Raw genomic sequence first — 23,242 nt, forward strand, 5'->3', positions numbered from 1 at the left:
TCTAATTATTATAGAAATAATTTCTAATAATTTTCTAATTCTTATAGAAATGATTTCTAATAATTTCTAAAGCATGGCAGTGTTTGAGAGTGGCCCTAAACATAAGATGTCACTTCTGGAAGCTCTGAAAGAAGAGTCAAAGTCACAGCAGTGGGGGGTATTGAACAACCCAGACACTCCCCAGTCCTTGGAGCAGAAGGATCTCTCTCCTCTGCACATCATCACAAATAACAGGAGATTGCACCTGGAAATGGAAGGAGGGGTTGGGTGACAGATTTGTGGGCTTCACAATCCCACCAGCAGGAAGCAACAATATCAGAGCAGGGGCTGCAGTGTGGGAGGGCTCAGGACAGATGACAGATGGAATTTAAATCAGAAAAATCCCTCACTATTAAAGCATTTCTCATGGTTCATCACAGCACAAGGCAATTTTCTTTTAAGGGATAAAGGTAGACCAAGGAGTGACTCACAGGGCTGAGCACAAAGGGAGGAGGGTTTGAAATCAGTGGAATTCACTTTGATTCAAGCACTCAGCTCTATTTGATCTGCTTATTATACCAACATTGAAGCACCAAACCAGATTAAAGGCAGTTAATTGAGCACGGAAAAAACACTGAATTTGCTGAATCATAGAATTCTCACTGCAAAAGAGCATTCTGATGTAAACTGGATTTCCCACTCCAGATGTAAAATTTAATTATATTGTTTCATTCTGCATGTTACAGGGATGGACTTACAACACAGGAGCAAAACCCCCAATGGGTAGAAACACATCTTATTTTGGGAACTGGGGCACAGACACTCCTAAAAGAAGCAAGTCCCTCTCTCACATTATTACCTGGCTAATTCCTGTTGGAGAATCAGAGCAAGGATTTCAAGAGGCAACTAAGACATTACATCCCTTATTGCCCCTAAAAGAAAGGAAAGTGACACTCTAGCTGCAAATCCTTTAGATGCTCTCAGAAGCTCAAGTAATTAATGAGACCACTGGGAAACAGGGATGTGTTAAGACTTATATTTTGGAATCTGGCCAAAATCAACTGTTTTAAATAATCATCGTCAACTTAATTGAGGAAAAGATGCTCAGAAAGCAGAGTGAGAAGCCTTCAAACATAAGGGGGTGTCTGTGATTCTCACAGCAGCTACTGAGCTGTGTCTCATCAGCAAAAATTCCAGGAAAGGGTGGGAATGCAATTGTAACACTACCTGGGTGTAAAAAAGCGTGAACAGACTTTTATAGCACACGTGGTAAGCCAGGATTTCAGTCAGGATTTCAGCAAAAAGTCCAAAAGGCTGAGGATACCTTTTATCCTTTATCTTTGTCTAGAAAAAGAAATAAATGTGGGGCTGGAGCTGGAGTCCCTTCCAAGCCAAACTATTCTGTGATTCTCTGGAGTTATTTAATGATAGTTATTACAGCTCTCACATAAAGGCTTTTCTGTGCCCAGGAATTTCTGGGCTTCTTTCACAACTGATTAAGGAGTTTATGGAAACATCCCCCTGCCCTGCACATGAACCAAAACACCAGGAATAGGAAAACCTGGATGCTGTTTCCTGCTTCCAAGGGGAAAGCAGCATGCTTATCACTCAGCATCCTGCATCTCAGGGTATCAGAGAGGGCACTGGGAACAGCCCAGAAATTCCACCAGCTTGGCTTTTATGCCCTGAATCACCTCAGTCAAGACCTTTTCAGGCTGTGGACTGATGTGTTTCTACAAAATTATAATCTCCTCAGGTTTTTCACTGGTGAAATGAGAATATTTGTATTTTGATGAATATGAAGGCCAAATTAATTCCTCTCAGAGCTCCTGCAGTCTGTGTCACTTTGCTATGGTGAGCTGTGGTGTAACACAGCCAAAACACATCCAGAGGCACAAAAAGGCCATAGCTCATGTTTCCTCTCAGCAGCATCCACTGGGTTTGTGGTCTGAGCTGGAGGAATGGGAAGTACCAAGACAGACTGGGCTCATGGAACAGGGCTTGCATGAGAGGAGCAAATAGTTCTAATTTGTCCTTAGAATCCACATTTAAGAGAGACAGTCTAATTTGTCTTTGCTAGAACTCGAGCACACATCAAAAACAAGGGACACTGGTTTTCTCCCCACGTTTGGGGCAGTGCTGCAGTTTCTGAGGACATCCTCTCAGTGGGAGAATTCCCTTTTATTGCTGCTCCAGTGCCTGCCTGGGCTGAGCAAACAAACCCATCAGCTCTCAGGGTAAGGCCCAGAGCTGTGCTCTTGGGAAGATGGAAGTTTGCACCCTCAGCAGCAGCATTTAAAAGCAGAAATTGGGTTTTTTTTCCCTAAAATCTCTGAGATGGAAACAAGAATCACCCAATGGTATTTCCAAAATCTATTTCTGGTATCTCTTGAATATTTGAGATAAATTTTCGCCTTGAAACTCACAATAAGAAAAAGAGAATTTTAGCTAAGAACCTACACAGCCTTTGTGTCTCAAAGGGCAGAAGACACACCAAGGATCCAGATGATACACCAAGGACCCAAATGACACACCAAGGATCCAAAAGACACACCAAGGACCCAAACGACACACCAAGGATCCAGAAGACACACCAAGGACCCAGATGACACACTGAGGACCCAGATGACACACTGAGGACCCAGATGACACACTGAGGATCCAAAAGACACACCAAGGACCCAGATGACACACCAAGGACCCAAATGTCACACCAAGGATCCAAACAACACACCAAGGACCCAAATGACACACCAAGGACCCAAAAGACAAACCAAGGACCCAAATGACACACCAAGGATCCAGATGACACACTATGGACCCAAACAACACACCAAGGACTTGCAGCCCATGGAAGTTGCTCTGCCTGGGCTCATTCCCTGAAGTTCTGCTTGGAGCACCAGGGAAGGAGCCCCCACTCTTGGCTTGGGCTCCCACAAGTGGGAGTTTTGCCTCTGGAACCTCCAAGCAGCCCCATTTTCCACAGGCAATGAAAGAATGGCGAGTGAGCTGTGGGACGTGACGCTGAATTCTCAGTGGCTGGGGAGAGTAACCCAGGAGCTGCAGGCAAGAGCATTAATCTCCTCCAGATCCTCTGAGCTGCCAAGGATAGCAACTCATTGCTGACAGTGCTAATGCTGCTCTTCCATCACTGCTGGGCACGCTGCACCAGGCAGAGCCGTGGCAGTAAATGCACACATTTATATGCATTCAGCCCCAGATGATTACATTGTTCACAGGGAGGCTGTGGATCAGCCAGGAATATAAAACAACAGCAAGGATGATGGAGGTGTTGGTGGGAAGAGCACCTCATAAAATGGCATGGGGGTGAAGTGCCCAGCAAAAGTCACAGCTGGAATTTATTCATAAATGCACATCTGTGAAATTCCAGCCTGTTAAAGCATGTATGAGTCCTGGGAAAGAGGCAGGTTTTTCCCAGACCTCCTGCCCAGGGTCAGAAGAGCAACACTTCCTGAACTACTGAGGGAATGCACGCAGGTGTCTTTAATTCATGTACAAAGAGGAAAAATTTTCATGCTTGGAGCCAAAGAAAAATGCCCACATGTAATTTTTATGCAGATGAAAGGGTGTTTTAGCATATTCCCTCCCACACAATCCATCCCAGTGCTCCTTGGCACAGCCAGCCTTCCCCTCTGCACAAACAAGCCCCTGCTCACTTTCAAAATCCTCTTTTGATGCCCACACAAAGGTATCCTTCAGACTTCCTGCTCCTTGTGCTTCATCCCTGCTCCTCTCCAGCAATCCCAAGCCTCTGCACCATCTCCACTCCCTCCTGGCTGGATGAACAAGCTGCCCTCTCCACCCCTGTGCTGAACCATCCCAAAGCACTTTAGGAAGTTGTGGGAGAAGCGGCTCCCAAGCCCAAGAGGAACAGCTCAAGTTCTCAGCAGACACCCCTAAAATAAGCATTCATTTCCATATTAGATTTTTTTTTTTTTACATTATAATGGAGAACTCTTGAACTGTTCCAAGGAGCATAGTCAGGAAAAAGGTTTATTCAATTTCAAAGAGCACTGGGGAAGTTCAGCATGTGCAAAGCAGGCTAAATATGTAAATATGTCATGGAATGGGCTAAAGTGCAACAAATGTTTTGATGAGAATGGTTCTTACCGTATGAAAACCAGCTTGACCTTGGATGGGGCAGTTTTAATGATTGCAGAAGCATTCTGGTGGCTTCTTCCATACAATATCTGATTGTTTATCTGTTAAAAGAAAATGATTTTCATGTAAGTGGAGGAGTACACCTTGTTCTAATTTATACCACCGAGACTTCCATGTTTACTGTGGGATAAGGAGATAAGACTCAAAGAAAATGTGGTCTCCAAATCTTGATCTATATAAAACAGGAACCAATGCAGAGCTAATTTACTGTTATTAGCAAACCACAAATGGGAGAATTTTTTTTTTTTCCACAGATCCTTTGAATGGGTTTTAAGGATTATTCCCAGATTTTTGGAAAGCAACTTGATCTGAGGAGAATCATATAGATGTGACAACAGCACAGATGTTGAGACTCCTGCACTTTGCCTGCAGGCTCTGGCCACTGAGGAGAACTGGCTGCAAGACTGTGCTGACTCCTCAGCTCTGCTGAAGGAGGCAGGGGTGGCAGTCAGGGAGATGAAGGGCAATTTAAGGACGTGGTGCTGCATCCCTTTTGCTGTGATGGATCCACACCTGAGCACAGCAGCAGGCACCCAGCCCTGCTCTGGACACAGGGAAATGGGAAATGCTGCAGCTGCCAGGGGAAACAGCCTGGCCAGGACATCACCCAGGTGGGCAGCAGGGCCAGGGCACCTGCCCTGGTCAGCAGTGGTGTGGCCACAGCAGTGGGGCAGTGACCAACCCCTGTGACCAACCTCCAGCCCTGGGGGCACTTCTGGGGTCCCCAGTCACAGAAAGAAGGACATGGAGGGGATGGAGGGTGTCCAGGGAAGGGGCTCAGCCTGGAGCAAAGGAGGCTCAGGGGGCCCTTGTGGCTCTGCACAGCTCCTGCCAGGAGGGGACAGCCAGGGGGGTCAGGCTGTGCTCCAGGGAACAGAGACAGGAGGAGAGGGAATGGCCTCGAGTTACACCAGAGGAGACTTAAATTGATATTTGGGACAATTTCTTCATGGAAAGGGTTCTCCAGGCCTGGCACAGCTGCCCAGGCAGTCCCCATCCCTGGAGGGGTTTAAAAGCCCTGTGGATGTGGCACCTGGGGACATGGGGCAGTGGTGGCCTTGGCAGTGCTGGGGGATGGCTGGACTCTGTGTCCTAGAGGACTTTTCCAACCTAAACAATCCTATGCTTCAATGCTGCAGTTTTTTCCTCCCACTCTAAATTTACAACATAATATTTACATTCACATTTGATATACCAATGCTGCTTAAAACAATAAGGACAAGGGAGCCCAGGAACAATTCAGTGGTGATTACAGAAGGAATTTTTGTTACTGCAGATGTTTGTATTGGATCCTGGGTTTGTGATCTTAGAAGGATTTTTTATTTTTTTTCCATTCAAACCAGAAGTAACAGGCCAAGTCTTCCAGCCTGGTGTGATATGGGCTAGTCAGACACATTAGGAGGATTCACAAATCTTATTTTCAGTGGGTCAAAACATGATGCAAGTTCATCAGTTAAATAAGGACAATGCAAGGACAAGAATAAACCCCCTTACACTTGGTTACTGACTGGGACTGAGGTGCAAAACTTTCACCCACCAAGTCTTTCATTGTACAAAGAGGGTCCCAAGCAAGGTCTAAAAGGAAATAATATCACTTTCCCAAAGAGTTAATATGGTTCTGTCTGCAGCTGCCATGGAAAAGGCAGGGGGAGAAGCAACATCCTGGACCATGCTTCATTAATCCAACATCAATTTAAATATCCAGTGGCAAAAATGAATGAATGCTCAGCTGCCTTCTGCCTTCAAGCTCAACTTGAAATTTTCAGTGAGTTTGTTGACTTAATTTCTCTAAGTTTGAGAATAAATTGTTCGCTGGGAATACTGCATGCTTTATAAATTGTTTGGATTTAGTTAAATTACCATCAATTTTCCTAAACAGCAGACTTCTTAGATTAAAATTTATAGGCTTTACTCTGGTTAAATTAATCCTACTCACTACATGTATCAAATAGTCCAAAATTTAATTAGCTGTGAGCTGGGTCTCTAAGTTATAATTATTTAATTACTCCAAAATGAAAGCATAATCAAAGCAATATATCTCCACAAGGTTTTGGATTGTCCTACAGAGTTATTACACCCAGTATAAATTTTTCTTTTTTTTTTTAAGTACACTTTCTTTTGCAAAATAAATCAATGCTCTGTTAGCTGCAGATACCACAGTGATGAACAAAACACCAAAGCCTGTATAAATAAAACAAAATAGAGAACATCTAGGATTTCAGAAGAAACATCACTTTAAATATTTCAAATTAAGTAAAGTAACATGTCAGATTAACCAAATAGTACTCTGGGAATCAAAGCCTACAAATCTGTGCTGTACTTTTTGCATTAGAGATTAGAAAAGAAAAACAAAGCCTGGACTGAGCAAAAGAAATAAACTGATCTAAATCAACCTCAACTCTTCTTGAAAGATCTCTTTCCATAACTCCTTGGAAAGTCAGCAGAGTCAGAGAAAGACAAAAACCTGCTGCAGGTATGAGGTCAGGTCAGCCCTCGAGTTCAGCCTTTAAAGTAATCCCACATTGCTTTATGGCAGATTTAATCACAGATCCCAAATGTGCTGGTGCCTCCACCTACAGAAGTTTTGGTTTACAGTTCCATGCACTGAGGTAGCAGAAAGTACAAACTCACTGAAATCCGAGCTCTTGGGTTCAGAGGAAAAAATCTCCAGGATTGTTTGCTTCTCAAACTTTAATTTGCAGAAGAGAAACATTAGATATGGATATTAAAAAAAACCCCAAAAACCCAACCCACACTGTTTTTACTACGTGGCAGTAATGGAAATCCATAAAATTAGTATCATCTGATTTTTATGAAAATCAAGTTAAATGATACCCCAAAGCTAGTAAAAATACTGGCTTAGCTTTCTGTAATAATTATTTCTTTGTACAATGCACTGGGTTCCTTCTTACCACAGGAATTGCAGCATTTCAAGATACAACCAGGCTCTCTGAAACAATGGGGAAAGTTTCAAAGCCTTTTTTTATCAGTCAGATTTTACATACTGAAACCCCATAAAGTACACCGAGCTCCCAGAGCTTGAGGAAAAAAAATGGGAGAGAAAAACTAATTAGAATGTGAATTTCCCTCACCAAAATTCTTGCTGGGCACATGTTTAAACATGTGCATCATCTAAAGTGATCAACAGAGCATGAAATCTGTAAGGACAGAAAATATCCTGCTCTGAGCTGGCAGCTGGTCCCTGTGGCTCCCCACCTGGGGAGTGTGGAGGAAGGACACTGGGAAGCCACAGATCCCTGTGCCCTCCTGCCCAGCAACCTCCCCCTGCCAGCCTTACCTGCTGCCAGCCTGGAAACCACCACCCAAACCCAAAAAGCACACAAAGCACACCAAAAAAGGGTCTGCACCCTCCTCTGCAAAGGGCACTGGAGCAGCTTGTGCAGAGCAGCTCCATCCCTGGCAGTGTCCCAGGCCAGGCTGGACAGGGCTTGGAGCACCCTGGGACAGTGGAAGGGGTCCCTGCCCAAGGAATGAGATGAATTTTAAGGTCCCTCCCAACCCAAACCATTCTGTGATCCTGTTCTGAGATTCCACAGCAAATAAACTGAGAATTAAGTGCCAATCCTCCCACCTCAGAACAGAAATGGCATTGTGACTTTGGCTGGGGAGCTCATTTACTTGGGCAAAATTCTGCTGTATCTATTATATTATTACAGCATAACTTCTATTTATCTAAGCACCTCAAAATAAAATAGCAATAAAAATGCATTTAGCACAAAAGCTCTCTGGCTTTGAGCTATGGCAAAAATGGTATAAAGAAATGAAATGTAATAATTGTCACCTGGGCAACAGTCCAGAATGGACAACGGGCAAACTTCTACAGTGATGTTTGTCTGAAGAGTCGAAAAAAAAGAGCTTTTACTCTTCCAAGAGGTGCTGTGGCCTCAAAGAATACAACACAGAAAGGGTTGGGTGGGAAGGGAGCTGAAAGCTCAGCTCATTCCAGCCACGGGCAGGGAAAACTCCACATCCACATGAGCAGTTTCTTCCCAAACCCTGCCCCATCTGCAGCAAGAGAAGAGGAGATGGCAGAACATCCCAACATCAGAAATTCAGCATATGAGCCTGGCTTAATAAGCCTGGCTTATTAACAGAACTCAGCTGACTCTCTCCTGGGGAGATGATAATAATAATAATAATAATAATAATAATAATAATAATAATAATAATAATAATAGTGCTAAGAATGGTAATGGCAGGGTGGATTGTTCAGTGTGAGCAGCAGCTCCTGGCAGGACAGGCCCATGCAGAGCTGGGGAGCAGCAGGACTCGAGGCACAGGTACAGCTCCAGGTGACCCTGCTGAGGGCCATGCTGGGCACCACCAGCCCCAGCACTGAGCCCAGCCTAACAAGACACCAAGCAGGGCAGACACCTGCACTAAACCAGCATGAGAGCCAGGCAGGAGCACCACAGATGGTTCCTTTGCTGGGAAAAACAACAGAAAAGCATGACTTGTGTCCTGTAAAAAAAAATACTTTTCTGTGCAGGGGCCAAATTCTGACCCAAGTAGTTTTCCCACATGTATAAAAGAATGATGAAAGGATCTTCTTCCCCCAAAAAGCTGTTTTCTCCAGCCACATAGCCATCCAAAAAACATCACTGAAGAGGAATTAAAAAATAAAAATCACATGAAGGTTTTTGATGTGACCTGCATTTCCCTCCATGTCAGTGAAAACAAGCCAGGATCATGCCCCCACAAGGCTACTGCTGTTTGCAGAAGCCAAAAGTGAGCTGGAATTTCATTAATTCAACAACAAAAGATTTTATGAATAAGGAGCTGAGGCAGCCTGGCAGCATCCCACATCCTTCCATTGAATCCAATCAAACCCCAGTTCAAAAGGAAAAGGAACAGGTAACATCTGTCTGTCTGTCTAAATGGCCACCCCATCAACCTGAACTCCAGCAAAAACCACAGGGAATGATCTGCACACCCTGCAGGGACATCCTCTGCTTTAATGGAGCAAGACTGTCCAAATGGGGCAGCCCAGAAATGCCAGAGGCTTCCCAAGATGTGAATCCCTTCTCTTGCTGAGGCTGAGCTCCAGTACTGAAAACTGAGGTGCAATTAAAGATGCAGATGCAAATGTGCCTTAAACATGCAGTCAGAACCAGCTGGGAGTTCTGCCATCTCACTGCCCATGGCCAATGCACAGCCAGCCCTTTGTGATGCAGGATGTTTGAATTTATCCTTTCCTACAAGGAACTCTACTCCTGCCCACTGGTGGCACATCTTCAACTGGATTGCAAGGAAAAACCAGGTAGTTACTAAAGTCTCCTTGGATTTTTATTTGAATCTTGGCATTTTTGAGATGGAGTATCTCACTTTCCTTCTACTGAAGGAAAAAAAAAACCCAAACATTTTATTTCCAACTTAACAGGGAGAGGAATGAGGGCAGCACCATCACTTTGGGAAATGCTCCTTGGAACATGGCTCATCCATGCAAAACCCAGCCTTGGGATTAATCCCACATGGGGCCTCTTTCAGGTACTTAACTTCAGATCCTCTACTCTGCCTATGATATGCAGAGGAGAACAGTGCCACGAGTTCTTTCAACACACCCAAAATGTAACAATTTCCCTTTTTTTTTATCATTAGAATTCGGTGTCAGGGACAGAAAAAACATCATTCTGAAGGAGAAAGCAATTTTCCTAACCTACTCCATTATGGTCCAGACCTTCACACCTTTCCTCACACTTAAAATGAAATCAACTTCAGATGATGGTGTTTTCTATAGCCAAAAAAAAAAAGATCTTTCTTGTACTATGTGTATTGAAACCCCCTAATTAGAGAACTGTTAGACAATGACAAATGTTTGGACAATTCTGACTATTCCCAGGGTCCCCCCCAGGCAGCCAAACTGCTCTTTCTCAAGTCAAGAAATGTGAAAAAATAGGTGGTCTTCTGATTGCACAGAGAGCTGCTGAAAGTTCAGAGCATCACCACCCACGGAGAGCAGCAGGTCAGCAAATCCCTGCTCCTCAGGGAGAGTCTCTCTCCAAGGGCAAGATCCCCAGGGAGGGATGAGTTTTTTAGACCACTGAAGCAATCACCACGTGGGGAATCACTGCAGGTACAGCAGCAAAATGTCATTTTGCAACAGCCCAAAAGGCAGATGAAGTGAAGGAAAAGCTGTGCTTGCAGGCTGAAGGTGAAGCAAGGAGACTGGAGGAAAAGTGAAGACAAAATACTCCACTTGCTAACGAGCTCTCTTGCCTCGTGGGTGAACTCGTGCCAGACACAACTGCAGAAAATAAGTATTTTAACTTGCAACAGATCAAAACAGATTACAGCATGAAATTTATTTTCAGGATGGGGAATATCCCTGTCATCTGTAAAAACACATATGGCAACGTTGAGGGGGTTTTGGCTTTTTTTTTAACGAAAAGTGTGAATTTCCCTGTAAACCACACATGCACTCCAAGGATTGATTTACTGTCCCCTTCCTGCCTTTCAACAGCCCCTCCCCAGGCAGAGCTTGTGAACATGCTGAGAGCACAGACTTTGCTGACAAGACATTGCTTTTCACAGGCCAGTGATTTTTGTTTCAGTGCAAACACATTTACCTGCCAAAGGCCAAGTTCTCACTTGGCATAAATCAGCACAGCTCCTTGCTCAGCCACCTAATTCCACTTCCAGGCTTTATTTAAAGGTTCAAGATGCCTCTCCCACCCTGCACACACTAAAGGGAACAATTACCTCGAGGAGCTCATCCCCAAGGTGCATCCAGGGAAGAATTTTACTTAGAGGAGTTCATCCCCAAAGTGCATCCAGGGAAGAGTTTTGCCTAGAGGAACTCATCCCCAAAGTCCATTAAGGGAAGAATTTTACCTCGAGGAGTTAATCCCCAAACTGCATCCAGGGAAAAGTTTTACCTCCAGCCCCAAAGTGCATTCAGGGAAGAATTTTACCTGGAGGAGCTCATCCCCAAAGTGCATCCAGGGAAGAATTTAGCTTCATCCCCAAAGTGTATCCAGGGAAGGGTTTTACCTCCAGGAGCTCATCCCCAAACTACATACAGGGAAGGATGATTTTACCTCCATCCCCAAAGTGTATCCAGGGAATTATTTTACCCAGAGGAACTCATCCCCAAAGTGATCCAGGGAAGAATTTTGCCTCTATCCCCAAGGTGTATCCAGGGAAGGGTTTTACCTCCAGGAGCCCATCCCCAAGGTGTGTCCAGGGAAGGGTTTTACCTCCAGGAGCCCATCCCCAAGGTGTGTCCAGGGAAGGGTTTTACCTCCAGGAGCTCATCCCCGATGTGCATGCGCCCGTCCCGTCCCGCGGGGCCGTCGGGATTGATCCCAACCACGAAGATGCTCATCCTGGAGCGGTCCTTGTTGCCAGCCAGGCTGAGCCCCAGCCCATTCTTGTCTTTCTCCAGCTCAATAATGTGCAATTCTCCCGGGAGATCTGCATATCTCTGCCTGATTTTTTCTAGGAAGGTCAAAACACAAAGGGAGTTAGAACATAAAGTGAGTTACGTGCAGATGTTCAACAACAGGCACAAATATGCCAGAAATTTATGGCTCCTCAGCAAGTAAGTGTTTTTAACAGAAGTCTTTTCAGCACAGACTCTAAAACATCATTTGCTCTGGGTGTATCAGTCACACAGCAAAATGCAGCATCAGCTGCAAATACTGTTCACATGAAACCCACGCTATTTTTAATTATTTGTACAACAGCCTGGTTCCAAACCAAAACTTTTCTGAAAGGAGGGTAAACAAGGAAATTCCAGAGGCACCTTTACCTTACAAAACCTATCAAATTCAGGAAACTCTCGTAAAGTTCGAGCTGGTTAATTAACCACTGTGGGAAAGTGAAGCCCCTTAATGGCTCAAACATTACTGCAAGCTCACATCTCAAGGTAAAACCTTCTGCTTCCTCCTGGTGACTCAGGAATCTTCCCAGCACTGCTCTGCTTAACTCCACAGGCTGATTAGGCAGAGCAGATGTCAGGGACAATGGAGATGAGTGATTGCATTTTTAAATGCAGCCTCACCTGATATTAAAGTAGTTATTTGTCTTTCATCTGCATTTCAAGCATTCCTGTGACAGAGCTCGATATATTTACAAAGTTACTGGGAGCACACAGTGTGGCTGGGGATGCTGACAGGTTAATCTGAGTGTCTTTTCACCACTGGCATACAAACATCCATCACCACCGCTGGGGAGGGCAGTTCTGTCCTGTCTGTTTTCCCTCTGCAGATTTGAAAGCCAGTTTAAAGCACCACCTGCACCCTTCAGCTGGGCCACACATCTGAAAGAGCAAGTCAAAGTGCACCCCTGTGGCTGGGTGTCACCTTAGCACAGAGCCCAAGGTGAGAGGAACTGCTGCATTATGCATGAAAAGCAGAAATAAGGGATATTGTATGTTCAGCCATAGCCCTGAGTCAGCAGCAGGAGCTAGATCAATATTAGCTACTAGCACCCTCCTGGGGAAGCATATTTTAATAGTATGATTTAACTGCTGTAGTGAATGTTCCCATGACAACAAGAAAGAGGGAAAAGAGCTGGGGAAAGTGAGAGGGAGGCACCAAAAGTGAATAAAACCTGCTGAGCAGAAGGAAGATGAGGCAGAGATGTTCCTTCCACAGCCCCTGTGCTGTCAGGGTGATTCAGCTGAACATGGGATGCTCCCAGTGGCTCTTCTCTCCAAGGGTCCTTCCTGAGTAATTGTTCCAGCTGCAGCAGCCCCTTGTGCCTTGGCAGAGCCTACTGGGACATGGAGAGCAGCTTCCCATCTCCAGCCCCAGCTGCAGCCAAGAGAATTACCCACACTGAGAGCAACCAGCTCTCCCCTCGCTGTATTTACAGGCTGAATTTTCCTGCCACGCTCAAAACCCCCAGTGCCTGAGCCTAAAATCCCCAGGGTGTGATGTTATCCCTGGAAAGCTGCTAAAGTCCTGCAGAGCTCTGCACAAAATGAGAGTATCACCAAAAATATTAGAAAGCTCATTTGTTATATTATATGCCCCCAAAAATTCATGTAGCTGCGTTAAATAAATGGCAATCCATGTAGCTGCATGGTTCTTTAATGCATTTAACTAATGGGATCAGCTTGTAATTAGAGGTGTGGTTTGCTACATGGATTTGGAAACTGTTTTGTCTTCTTAGTACCAGAACAGCAAGACAGGAAGGGTCTCAAAAATGGAGTTTCTGAAAGCAAAGGAGATGCAGCCACACCTGGCTTGGTCACAGCACTGAAGTTTAATTTCTTTGCCCACGAGGCCAAGTCCAGACCTGAAGAGCTCTAAGGCATTTGCTGCCCACCACAATTAGACAAATAACTCGTTACAGCACAGCAAGGAGCTGCAGCACAGCCCAGAACTGGGCACCAGCAGAAAAAGGTTTTTCTTACTGCTTGCATTTTTGTGGCTAAAACCATGAATTGGAGCTGGAGGGCTGCTGTCCATCACCTCCTGCCACAGCTCCCTGCACTGCTTGTTGTACATGGGTAACACACCTCAGTGCTGCTTGCCAGGAGCAAGGAACATGTCTAAAGCATCAGCTGAACAACTCACAGCCAGGTGCACAGACAGGAGCTGTGCACACACACACACACACACTCTTAAATGCAGTGCAGGTGAAGCTGCACATCTTCAGAGGCTGCCCCAAAACTCATTCCTGGCTTGTGACACTCAGCCCTGTGACACTGCAAGCACACTCTGCTCCAGCCTCTGCCTGCAGACAGAGTGCCTCTGGGACTAAGTCTAATTCTGCAGTGTTTCCTCCCCAGAAGGAGTTTTCTCACATGGGAGAAATGTTGGCAGTTCAGAAGCACATGTGTATTCCTTTCTGAGCTGGGCTGGAACTAAAAGTGAGCTTTAGCCCTTCAAAAATCAGTGGTTTGGGCAATTTGTCCCTGGGATGTGACAAAGCCCCACTAAAATTCTGGTGTTGGGCCAGGTCTGGAAACCTGGTGATTGAACCCCAGCTGTGCCAAAATGCCCCACTGTGGGAACAATCTTTGGGTAAAGAAAAAATTCATCTGGGCAAAAGCAGAGACCAACTCCAGGGTTGGTTGCTTTATTTGTTAAGGGGCTGGGTTGTTTTCTTTTGGGTTTTTTTCTAAGTGTCTCCCCCATTGCATTACTTGTTGGAAGAAACCCTTACTTACAACAGAAGGAAGCCTCTGTGTGGACTAAGCCCTTGATTCTGAATGATCACATTCATTTCCAAAGCAATGATTCCATGGTTTGAGATGGCTGGGGTGACTAAGAGGTAAAACAGAGGGAGGGAGGCAGGAGGATGCTCCAAGCCAGCCCCATTTCCATCCTGGCAGGAGGCACTGCTGTCCTGGAGAAAGGACAAATAGAGACACCCCTGCTTCTAAAACCAACCCTCTGCTAGCACAGGCTGCCTCCTCCCTGGCCAGCAGAAGGTTCTGGCTCTCCCCAGTCCCACCTCCTGCAGTTCAGCCCTTGGAAGGGCTGTCCTGGCCAGGCAATAAATGACAACAAATTCCCAGCGGTGCTGCCTCCTCATCCAATCTGCATACAAATATCCTCTGGGCATCCAGCTGACTTCCTACAGCACTGCCACGGTTAGCCTCAGCTTGCTTCTTAATAAGGATCTCACAAAATCATTTTAAACAAGTATGCACTGCTTAAACAAACCTGCATCTAAGGCATCTTCTCCTGAATGCCTTTTTCAGCTGTTTTTTCTCCCCTCCAGCTGGTATCAGTTTTCAGCTGGCTGCCTAGGGTTGGGGAGCCAGTTAGCATCTGCTTTTGCAAAGAATTCCATTATCTGCCTTCATTACCAGATACTTTACACGAGGCAATTGTAATTCTGTTGTTGCTGCACCACACATGGGACTCGGTGTCTCTCTTGTTTTGGCACTGCTCGGGGCTGTTTCCATATTCGGGGACAATATGCCCATCACAACTTCTGCAAACACATCTCACCAAGGATATTTCACCAGCTAATACTGCAGCCAGCTCCTCTTAAAAAAACGCCATACAGATGCAGCATGAGCCAAAAGCACGAGCAAACGCTTTAGTGATCACTCCTGCAATGATATTTCCCTGCTATATTAGCAGACAATTACATTTCAAAGGGAAGCCCTGGAAATGGAAGACAACTGCTCCCAAACAATTTGCTATTATGCTGCTGCATATGTTTCCCTGCCTCAGCCACTATTCCTATTATATTAAACAGAGAGATAAAAGAAATAAATGGGGACAATATGGTCGGGATATTGGAGTTTGCATGATCTAGTACTGCAACAAACACACGATTTATCTGCAACACCAGACCCAGACACCACTTCTCAGGAAGGCTCTTTAAATGACAGATAGGTAAAAGCACTTGCAAAGGGCTGAGGAGCCTGTTTCCCAAACCTGCTGAAATCTGCAGGTAAATGGGCTGAAAGGCAAGAGGTGTTGCTTTGGAAAATGGTCTCTCTGCATGATGCAAATGAGAGTCCACCCAGAAAAGGTAAAAAGAAGAAAGAAAAGGCTCTGGGTGACTCAGCAAGGTGATCTGGTTTAGTACCAAATGCTCGATATTAAAAATGTCAAGGCAAAACATAAAGAGAAGAAGAAAGACCAGAAAGAGAGACAACAGCTGATATTTGAATATAGAAGGGGATGCTGAGGATTTTCCATCCCTCTTGTGTCACCTCAGACCTCTGTTAGCAGCATGTGCTGGCTTTTGGAGATCCCATTCATCAGCCTGGGCTCGTTCCAATGCATTTATCTCCCTTTTTTACCCCACAGCACAAAACCTGGCTCCAGCCCTGGCCCTGCCCAGCAGAGCTCAGGCAGTGCTGCAGCACCACTGCTCCTCACTGGGCAGTGACAGCCATCAGCATGCAGGCAGCATCCCCTGCACACAGCCAGCCCTGCATACCAAGCAACCAATTCCCTCCTTCATTTCACTGCAAACATTAAAAAAAAATTAATGTAGGGAGTCCCTTGAAAGCTAACCCTAGAGCTGTGAGGGCAGCACGTCTAATTTACTGATTACAATTTACAAGAACCTAAATAAGCATATTGAAGGCACCATAATTGAACAAATGGGGTTTAGAATTCTCCCACTACTAATAATATAATAAGCTTATTGTTTTAATCTTCCCACTAGCCCTCTATTCAGCTCCAAGGAGGCAGACAGTTCTTCAAACCTTATCTCAAAAGTGATGCACTCATCTGTTTTCATAAGCTTTCAAGAAAAAATAAGAGTATTTCTGTAATGCTTTCCTAAATTCCATTAAATCGCTGCAATTCTTCTCTCAGTGATCAGCAAGAATGAGAAAAACAGGGCAGCTGTACTCAAAAATCTAAATGGAAGGGCCAGAGATGCTGTTCTCAGCAGTCCCCCTCCCTCAGGTGATGAGAGGTACATCCTTGTGAGTGCTGTTATCTCCAAACCCGGGGGCAGAGAGTTCCCCTGACCCAGAGACTCAGCATCCCCCCATCTCCCCATGACATCCCTTTGGCAGCACTCTGCTCCATCTACACCGTTTGGAAATCATTTCCCAAACCTGAAGTGATGATTTGCAGAGAAAAACAAAACTCAGCATTCCTGTTCTCCCTTTGGCAGACTTCAGTTAATTCTCCCAGTTAGGAAAAAGAGCTCCATGGCCCCTTCTTCCCCAAAATACTGTCAGCCAGAATACTCCAATATTACTTTAAATTCCATGAGGGAGGGAGCAGGCACCAGGTGCCACAAACAGCCCAGGTGTGGGCTACACACCCTGACAAACCTGACCTGAAATGCAAAACAAGCAGGCATTAAACTCTCCTGAGACAATATTCTTACCCTAAGCTGAGGGTTCCCTCTTTTCCTCTTGTTTTGCCTGAAGGATCTGGGCTCTTACTTGGGATCTCCAAGTTTCTTCTCGCTGCTCCCTCCAGCTCAGGCTCCAATTGTGTTTTGCTCCTCTCATTCCCAGCTCACAAAAGGAAACTTTCCTTCTCTCCTTCAATCCCACCTGTCCCTCACATCACTTTTTACAGCAGAAAGTGGAAATTCCTGCTGGTGCTTGTTAACCCACCCAGGAAGAAGGGGATAATGAGAGCCTCCACAATCTGATTCAAGCCCCATTTCAGCCTTTAGAAACTGTTAACCATTAATTACTCCTTCCTAGAATCAAGGGAACCATCACACCCCCAAAGGCAACAGCAGGGAGAGAAGTGACTGAAACCCAAGGGAACTGTGGTTCAGAACACCAGAGAGCACCTCCAATGCTTGCACCATTTCACACCAACATTTTGCACAAATGGAGTTTTGACCAAGAACTGTTTTCCTTATTCAGGCCCAAAGCTTCCCTCGAAGGCTGCACTTCCACTACACAACATTTAAGCCCTCTGAGGAAGAGATATTGTATGTTTTCCTTTTTTTAATTAGATGAGAAGGCCATGATGAGTCTATTCACACCCATGTTTATCCTTTAAAAGGAGATTTAGTCAAAGTGTGGTAAATAGAGCATCCCATGCTAATAATTGGTGATTATAAGGGAATCTGCCTTCCCCTGCACACAATCCTTCCACTCATTTGCCTTTCCAATGATGCATCAACCCCCAGGAAAGCACTTGGCTTTCCCCAGAAGTGACCTCCTCTGGGTGCAGTGCTGTGGCAATCAGTGGCTCACTGGAGCTGAGCTGGGAGAGCCCCTGCTCCAGCTGGAGCTCCCGAGGTCCTGCAGGAAAGCACTGGCACCTCTGGGGCTCTGGGTGCTGTGGTGGTGCTCACAGGGGTCCCAGAAGAGGGAAGAGATGAGGATCTGGCTCCATGTTTCAGATGGCTGATTTATTATTTTGTGATATATATTATATTAAAACTATACTAAAAGAATAGAAGAAAGGATTTCATCAGAAGGCTTGAAAGGAAAGCTGAGAATGGAACCAACAACAAAAGCTCCTGACTCTCAGAGAGTCTGAGCCAGCTGTGACTGGCCATTAATTAGAAACAACCAACATGGACCAACCAAGGATGCACTTGCTGCATTCCAAGCAGAAGATAATTATTGTTTACATTTTGTTCCTGAGGCCTCTCAGCTTCTCAGGAGAAAAAAATCCTAAGGAAAGGATTTTTCAGAAAATATCATGGCTGCAGGGTGCTTCCTCCAGATAGGAGACACACTCCTGGAGCTGCACACTGCCACTGCTGGATTAAACACAATCAAACAGCAGCTAAGACCTTTGATAAAATCCACTGTGAGGATACAAATGGTGGTTTTTAAAATTAAATCACATTGTGGTTATGCCTGGGTCATGAAATGCCAGACTGAAGGCATTTTTGGAGTAATTAAATCCTTAAAATGTGAGGTAGGCTCCAGTGACAGCTGCTGTAGACCACGTTTTAACAGAAAAATCCCACAGAAACAGTCTAATGTAAATATCCCAGTGTATTTTGTGGCACTGTGCAGCTGAAGTCACTCAAAGCCAGCACCCTGCACTCTCCAGAGCTCCCCAGCTCGGGAGCATCCTGGAGATAAGGCTCAGTTATCTCTGCTCCCCGAGGAAAACAGCCCTGCTGCTGCCTCCCACAGCTCTCAGGGAAGGCTGGGTGTGAGAACAGGACAGGAACATCAGGAAAGACTGCAAAGTCCCAGGGAAATTCCACCTGTGCAACAGGGATCCTTAAGGATGCACCAGCACCAGACTCCAGCTGCTTTAATGACCCCTTCCACACCTCAGCTTTTGGAGAATATCTCCCAGCTGGGACAGAATGTCTTTCCTAACTCCTCTGACAGAACCACAGGATCCCAGGAGGTGAGAGGGACCCACAAGGCTCATCCAGGTCCTGGCAGGATCAGTTTTTCTGCCCTGCTCCTGCTCACTTTGCTCTGCTAGGATCTATGACCCGTTCCCTACATGTGGATTTGAGAGCTGCTCCTTCATTTGATGTGTCTGAATATTGGGAATTCTAATCCAGGGCTTTCCCCACTTGGTCTCAATGCAAACAAATGAATATTGTGAACATGTGAATTCTCCCTCCCCTGACAGGAACAATGTGAGCTGATCCTGGCAGTGGTTTATCTTTAGTAATGATGTTCCCACAAAGGACTGGCACAGCCATTATCTGGGAATCTTTCTGCATGGAGTCTAATTAGAGAGAGCCATGCCAGACTCTTGTCAGAAACAGAGTTTGTCACCTAATGAAGACTTTTAGGGGACCAGTGCTAAGTAACTGCAAGAGGCAGCACACACAACACCTCTCAGAAGTCGAGGTGAGGAGACATTTCTCGCTTAGTGATTAATTTAATTCCATTAATTTAAGAACCTGCACTAAAAGCCTGAACCTCCTCCTCTAGAGTGGGACTAGAGGAATTTGGATTTAATAATAAAGACTTTTTGAGCAGCAAACACAGCCTGTGTTGATGAGTCCAAAGACCTACACAACATCCTCCAAGGAAGGTCTCCAGGGGAACTGCCAGGCGCTGTGAAATGTAGGAAAAAACTCCAACAATGTAAAACTTTACATGAAATCAGAACAGCAGCACTAACAAGCCATAAAAATAAAAAAAGACTAGGGAGCTGGTTGTGGAGGAGCAGGTGAAGAGGAGGCAATGACACTGGGATAAGAGATGGTGGAGAATCCCAACCTCCCTCTGCTGGGGCAGCACAGCCCTGTGACACAACAAAGCCACGTCACGGGGACTTGACAATGACTACACAAAACTTTTGGATTAAAATCCCCCACCCCAGAAGTCTTAACTTTGCTTGCACAGCAGTTTTGAAATGTGCTGTGACAGTGATTAAACAGATTAGAGCTGGATGAATCACTGGGACTGTAAAGCCCAGGAAAATGCCCACGGAGCTGGGCTGGGAATTACAGAGAGAGCCTCAACAGCAAGAAGCCCCACAGAAGATTGATCATGACCAGCTACTTCAGCTGGGAATTAATTCAGTGGCAATCTTAATGATAAATTTTAATCCTCTTTTCTATTTTTGGGTTTTAGTTGTTTTGCTGAAGATTGATTGTAACTGTCAAGCTAGTTACTACAAAAATAGATTTACTTGCACCAAAATATTGTATTCACATTGCACGTTCCTTTTTTAGGCCTGCTGTGGGGATCTAAGTATTTTAAGTATATATAAAAGCTATAAGGAAATATAAAATTTACTATACATTTGGTTAATTAATTAATCACATCAGATATTGTGAAGAGCTTTCCTTCTATACTTTATATTTTTCCTGACAGCATATACTGTTTGCATTTGGAGGGACATGAGGATGTAATTAAAACACAAACAACAGCTTCCTAATAACCACACTGCACACAAACACACCAATTATAATTAATGCAAGAAAAAATGCTCTCATTGCCAGGTTTTCCTTTAAAACTGGGGTATTTAACAGAAGCATTGTTATTCTCCTGGCAGATAATGGTGGGTCTGTGGTGATCAAACCAGGTTTTTTTTAACAGCCCAATTTCCACTCTGCCAAGGGCTCTGTCTCTGGGTTTCACACACAGCTCGTTGTGCAGAGACCTCAGAGGAGGCTCTGCCACCCCACAAACACTTCCACAATTCTCCAGCTGACAACTCTCAGCTTCACACTCCCAGCTTTTATTCACAGGCCAGCAAAGAAAAATATCCTCTCTCAGCCCCTAACAAGTTGCTCAGGTTTGATAAGCTGTTTTCTTTCCCTCTGAAGGGGCTGTGGAGAGAAAAGCTCTTTGTTTCAGGCTGCTGAGGAAAAAGGCAAAAGCTGGGTTTTTACTACAGTCAGTGCTGGGTCCAGATTCCTCTCAATTCTCTGGGTGCACACATACTTTAATGAAAAAAGCTATTCAGGAAAATCATGCTAATGGGTCAGAGCATGCTCAGATCTCCATACAGATTGCCTTTTAAAACTTCCAGTGTGTGCTAAAAGCAGAAAATGTTTGATTTAAAAGGAAATGCAAAGCCAATTTAAATTAAAAAGCAGCTAAATATTTTAAAAAAGCTGCATATTTTGCTTTTAGAGGACATGAGGTGATCAGTCATGAGGTGGACAGTGGCTGGTCAGATCTTTTCACTTATGGAAAAGAGCCCCACAGTGCTGCTCAGGTGGTTTATCCCCTCTTTTTTTTTCAAATTTAGCCACTATTTAATATATCAGTATTTATATTATTATTATTTATATCAGTATTTATTTTTATATTTTATATATTTTTTATATTATTTTAATTAGTATTAGTATTTATTTTATCAGTATTTTGTTAGGTTCATACCTGCTTTGTACTCCACCAAACTAATTACACCTCCTCAAACAATTGCAAACGACCTGACCACTTCTGAGCTTTGAGCTATCAAGCTGTACTTGAGTCACCAGGCTCTGTTTAGGTGCAAACCTGAGATTCCCAATGCCACAACCTGCCTCTGACTGCTGAGGTAAAAATGAAACATGAGAAATGAAAAATGACTGCGACACTTGGCACTGCTGCAGATTTCTGCACCTTGGAACAAACAAATGCACCCTGCAACTCCACTGTGGGGCCTCTTCTGCTCACAAACACACAAGAATCATTCTTCTGCTATGTATTTCCATTTCTTCAGCTCTCATGTCCCAGTTTAGGGTGTCTGATGTGTAAATCACAGCCCAGCACTCTGGTTTTGGATCATGTTTCAGCCCAGGAGAAGAGATGAAGGAGAAGGTCCTTCCTCCCTCCTCTGTCCAAGCTAGCTCTCTGCCAGACTCCAAATCCTTTCCTCCTTCCTGGAGGAGGTTTTCATAAGAGAGGATGACAAAGGGAACACTTCTCATGTAGATAAACCCCTAACACACAAAGTTCCAGGCTGAAAACACACTGCTGGGTCATGGCTGCTATTCCAAAAGAGAAAGGCACCAACTAAACAAAGAATTCATCCAAAGTCTCTTCCTAAAATGAGACAGCAAGAGTTTCAGGAAGAATTTTCAACTGTCTCATGTGACATAAAGTGAAAATCAGTGGGTGCCCAGTGCTCATGAGAACACAGATCTTATTCCAGTGTTAGTCAGGCAGCAACTTCTGCATTTACAGCTGCCAAAGTCCTGTCCCATCAGGTGAGGCAGGGGAACCCCAACAGAGCAAGGGATAACAATTCCTCTCCACACAAATCCCCCACTGAATAATCCTGTGAAATCACACAGCAGTTGCAGTTGCTCTCCCTAAAGAAGCCATAAACCTTATTTAATCAGCTGTCCTGAGAGTCTATTGGAGAAGTTAATCAGGTTTGTGCTGCACTTATGACATCATAACACTTGACAGATTTCATTAAATAAAACAATGTTTTGTATTAGAGATTCCATTTTGATTATTTTTAAGCTCTCCAAAGGACAGAGCCTGGCAGACCTGTTTTCTCTCCCACAAAAGAGTAAAATAAAAGTGCCAGGGTCAGACACCTTTCTTTCAAATACGAGGTGCTAAGCAAGGCATTCATTTTTCTGCAGGAGAAAAATTGTATCACAAAGAAGTGAACAGAGTATTTGAAGAGATGATTTCTATTTTTTTTAGTACCAAAATATGTTATTAGACAACAAATAGCTTCTCTTCTAATGTATTTAATGAAATAAAGATATTACTGCATTAAGCTTTGGGCATTTTTGAAATAAACCAAATTATAATCAGGAAATTGATGATGTATGTGAGCAGGGACTTGCAATATGTCAAGCACTCTCTCTTCTTCCTTCTGGCAAAAGAAATCCATCTCCAAGGATTAATCCAGGAGGAAGAGCTAAATGGATAAACTTTACTATATTAAATACTCACTTTTTCCACTCTGACTGGAGGAGGAAATCAACTAAGAGAAAGTTAAAAAATAAACGCCTGAGGGAAAAGTAAGAGTGGGGTATGGTAATTTTTACTGTAATTCTTTTGGCTTGATATTCAATTGATTTTTTATCCCCCTCTTATGGAATTTAGCCTTCAAATAAGATGATTGAGATGCATCCATGACTTACTCTTCAGTAATAAACACTGTCTTTAGGGGAAGCTGGAGCTCGATGGATCCAGCTTTCTGTTTTATTTTATTTTATTTTTAAATTGACATGGCCACCTGACCTCAAGGAACTGAGGTGTGGAGCTCCACAGGTCTCAGGATGCTTCGTGTCTCTTATGACAGATGGCCAAGCAAGACATCCAACA

The 23,242-nt window shown here is 44.4% G+C and overlaps 1 protein-coding gene across 10 annotated transcripts in view; it reads right to left on the minus strand.

The window, feature by feature from the left end:
* The window catches only part of PATJ (PATJ crumbs cell polarity complex component), a 141,039-nt gene that overhangs the window by 45,628 nt on the left and 72,169 nt on the right, over window positions 1-23,242 (minus strand). For all 10 annotated transcript variants that reach the window (XM_059853657.1, XM_059853659.1, XM_059853656.1 and 7 more), the window contains 2 exons: window positions 11,423-11,619; window positions 4,111-4,202 (listed from right to left, as the gene is read on the minus strand). In XM_059853657.1, the coding sequence (XP_059709640.1) occupies window positions 4,111-4,202; window positions 11,423-11,619 (289 nt within the window). The remainder of the gene's footprint in view (window positions 1-4,110; window positions 4,203-11,422; window positions 11,620-23,242) is intronic.

Source organism: Haemorhous mexicanus, chromosome 9 (genome assembly GCF_027477595.1).
Source record: "Haemorhous mexicanus isolate bHaeMex1 chromosome 9, bHaeMex1.pri, whole genome shotgun sequence".
Lineage (NCBI taxonomy): Eukaryota > Metazoa > Chordata > Aves > Passeriformes > Fringillidae > Haemorhous > Haemorhous mexicanus.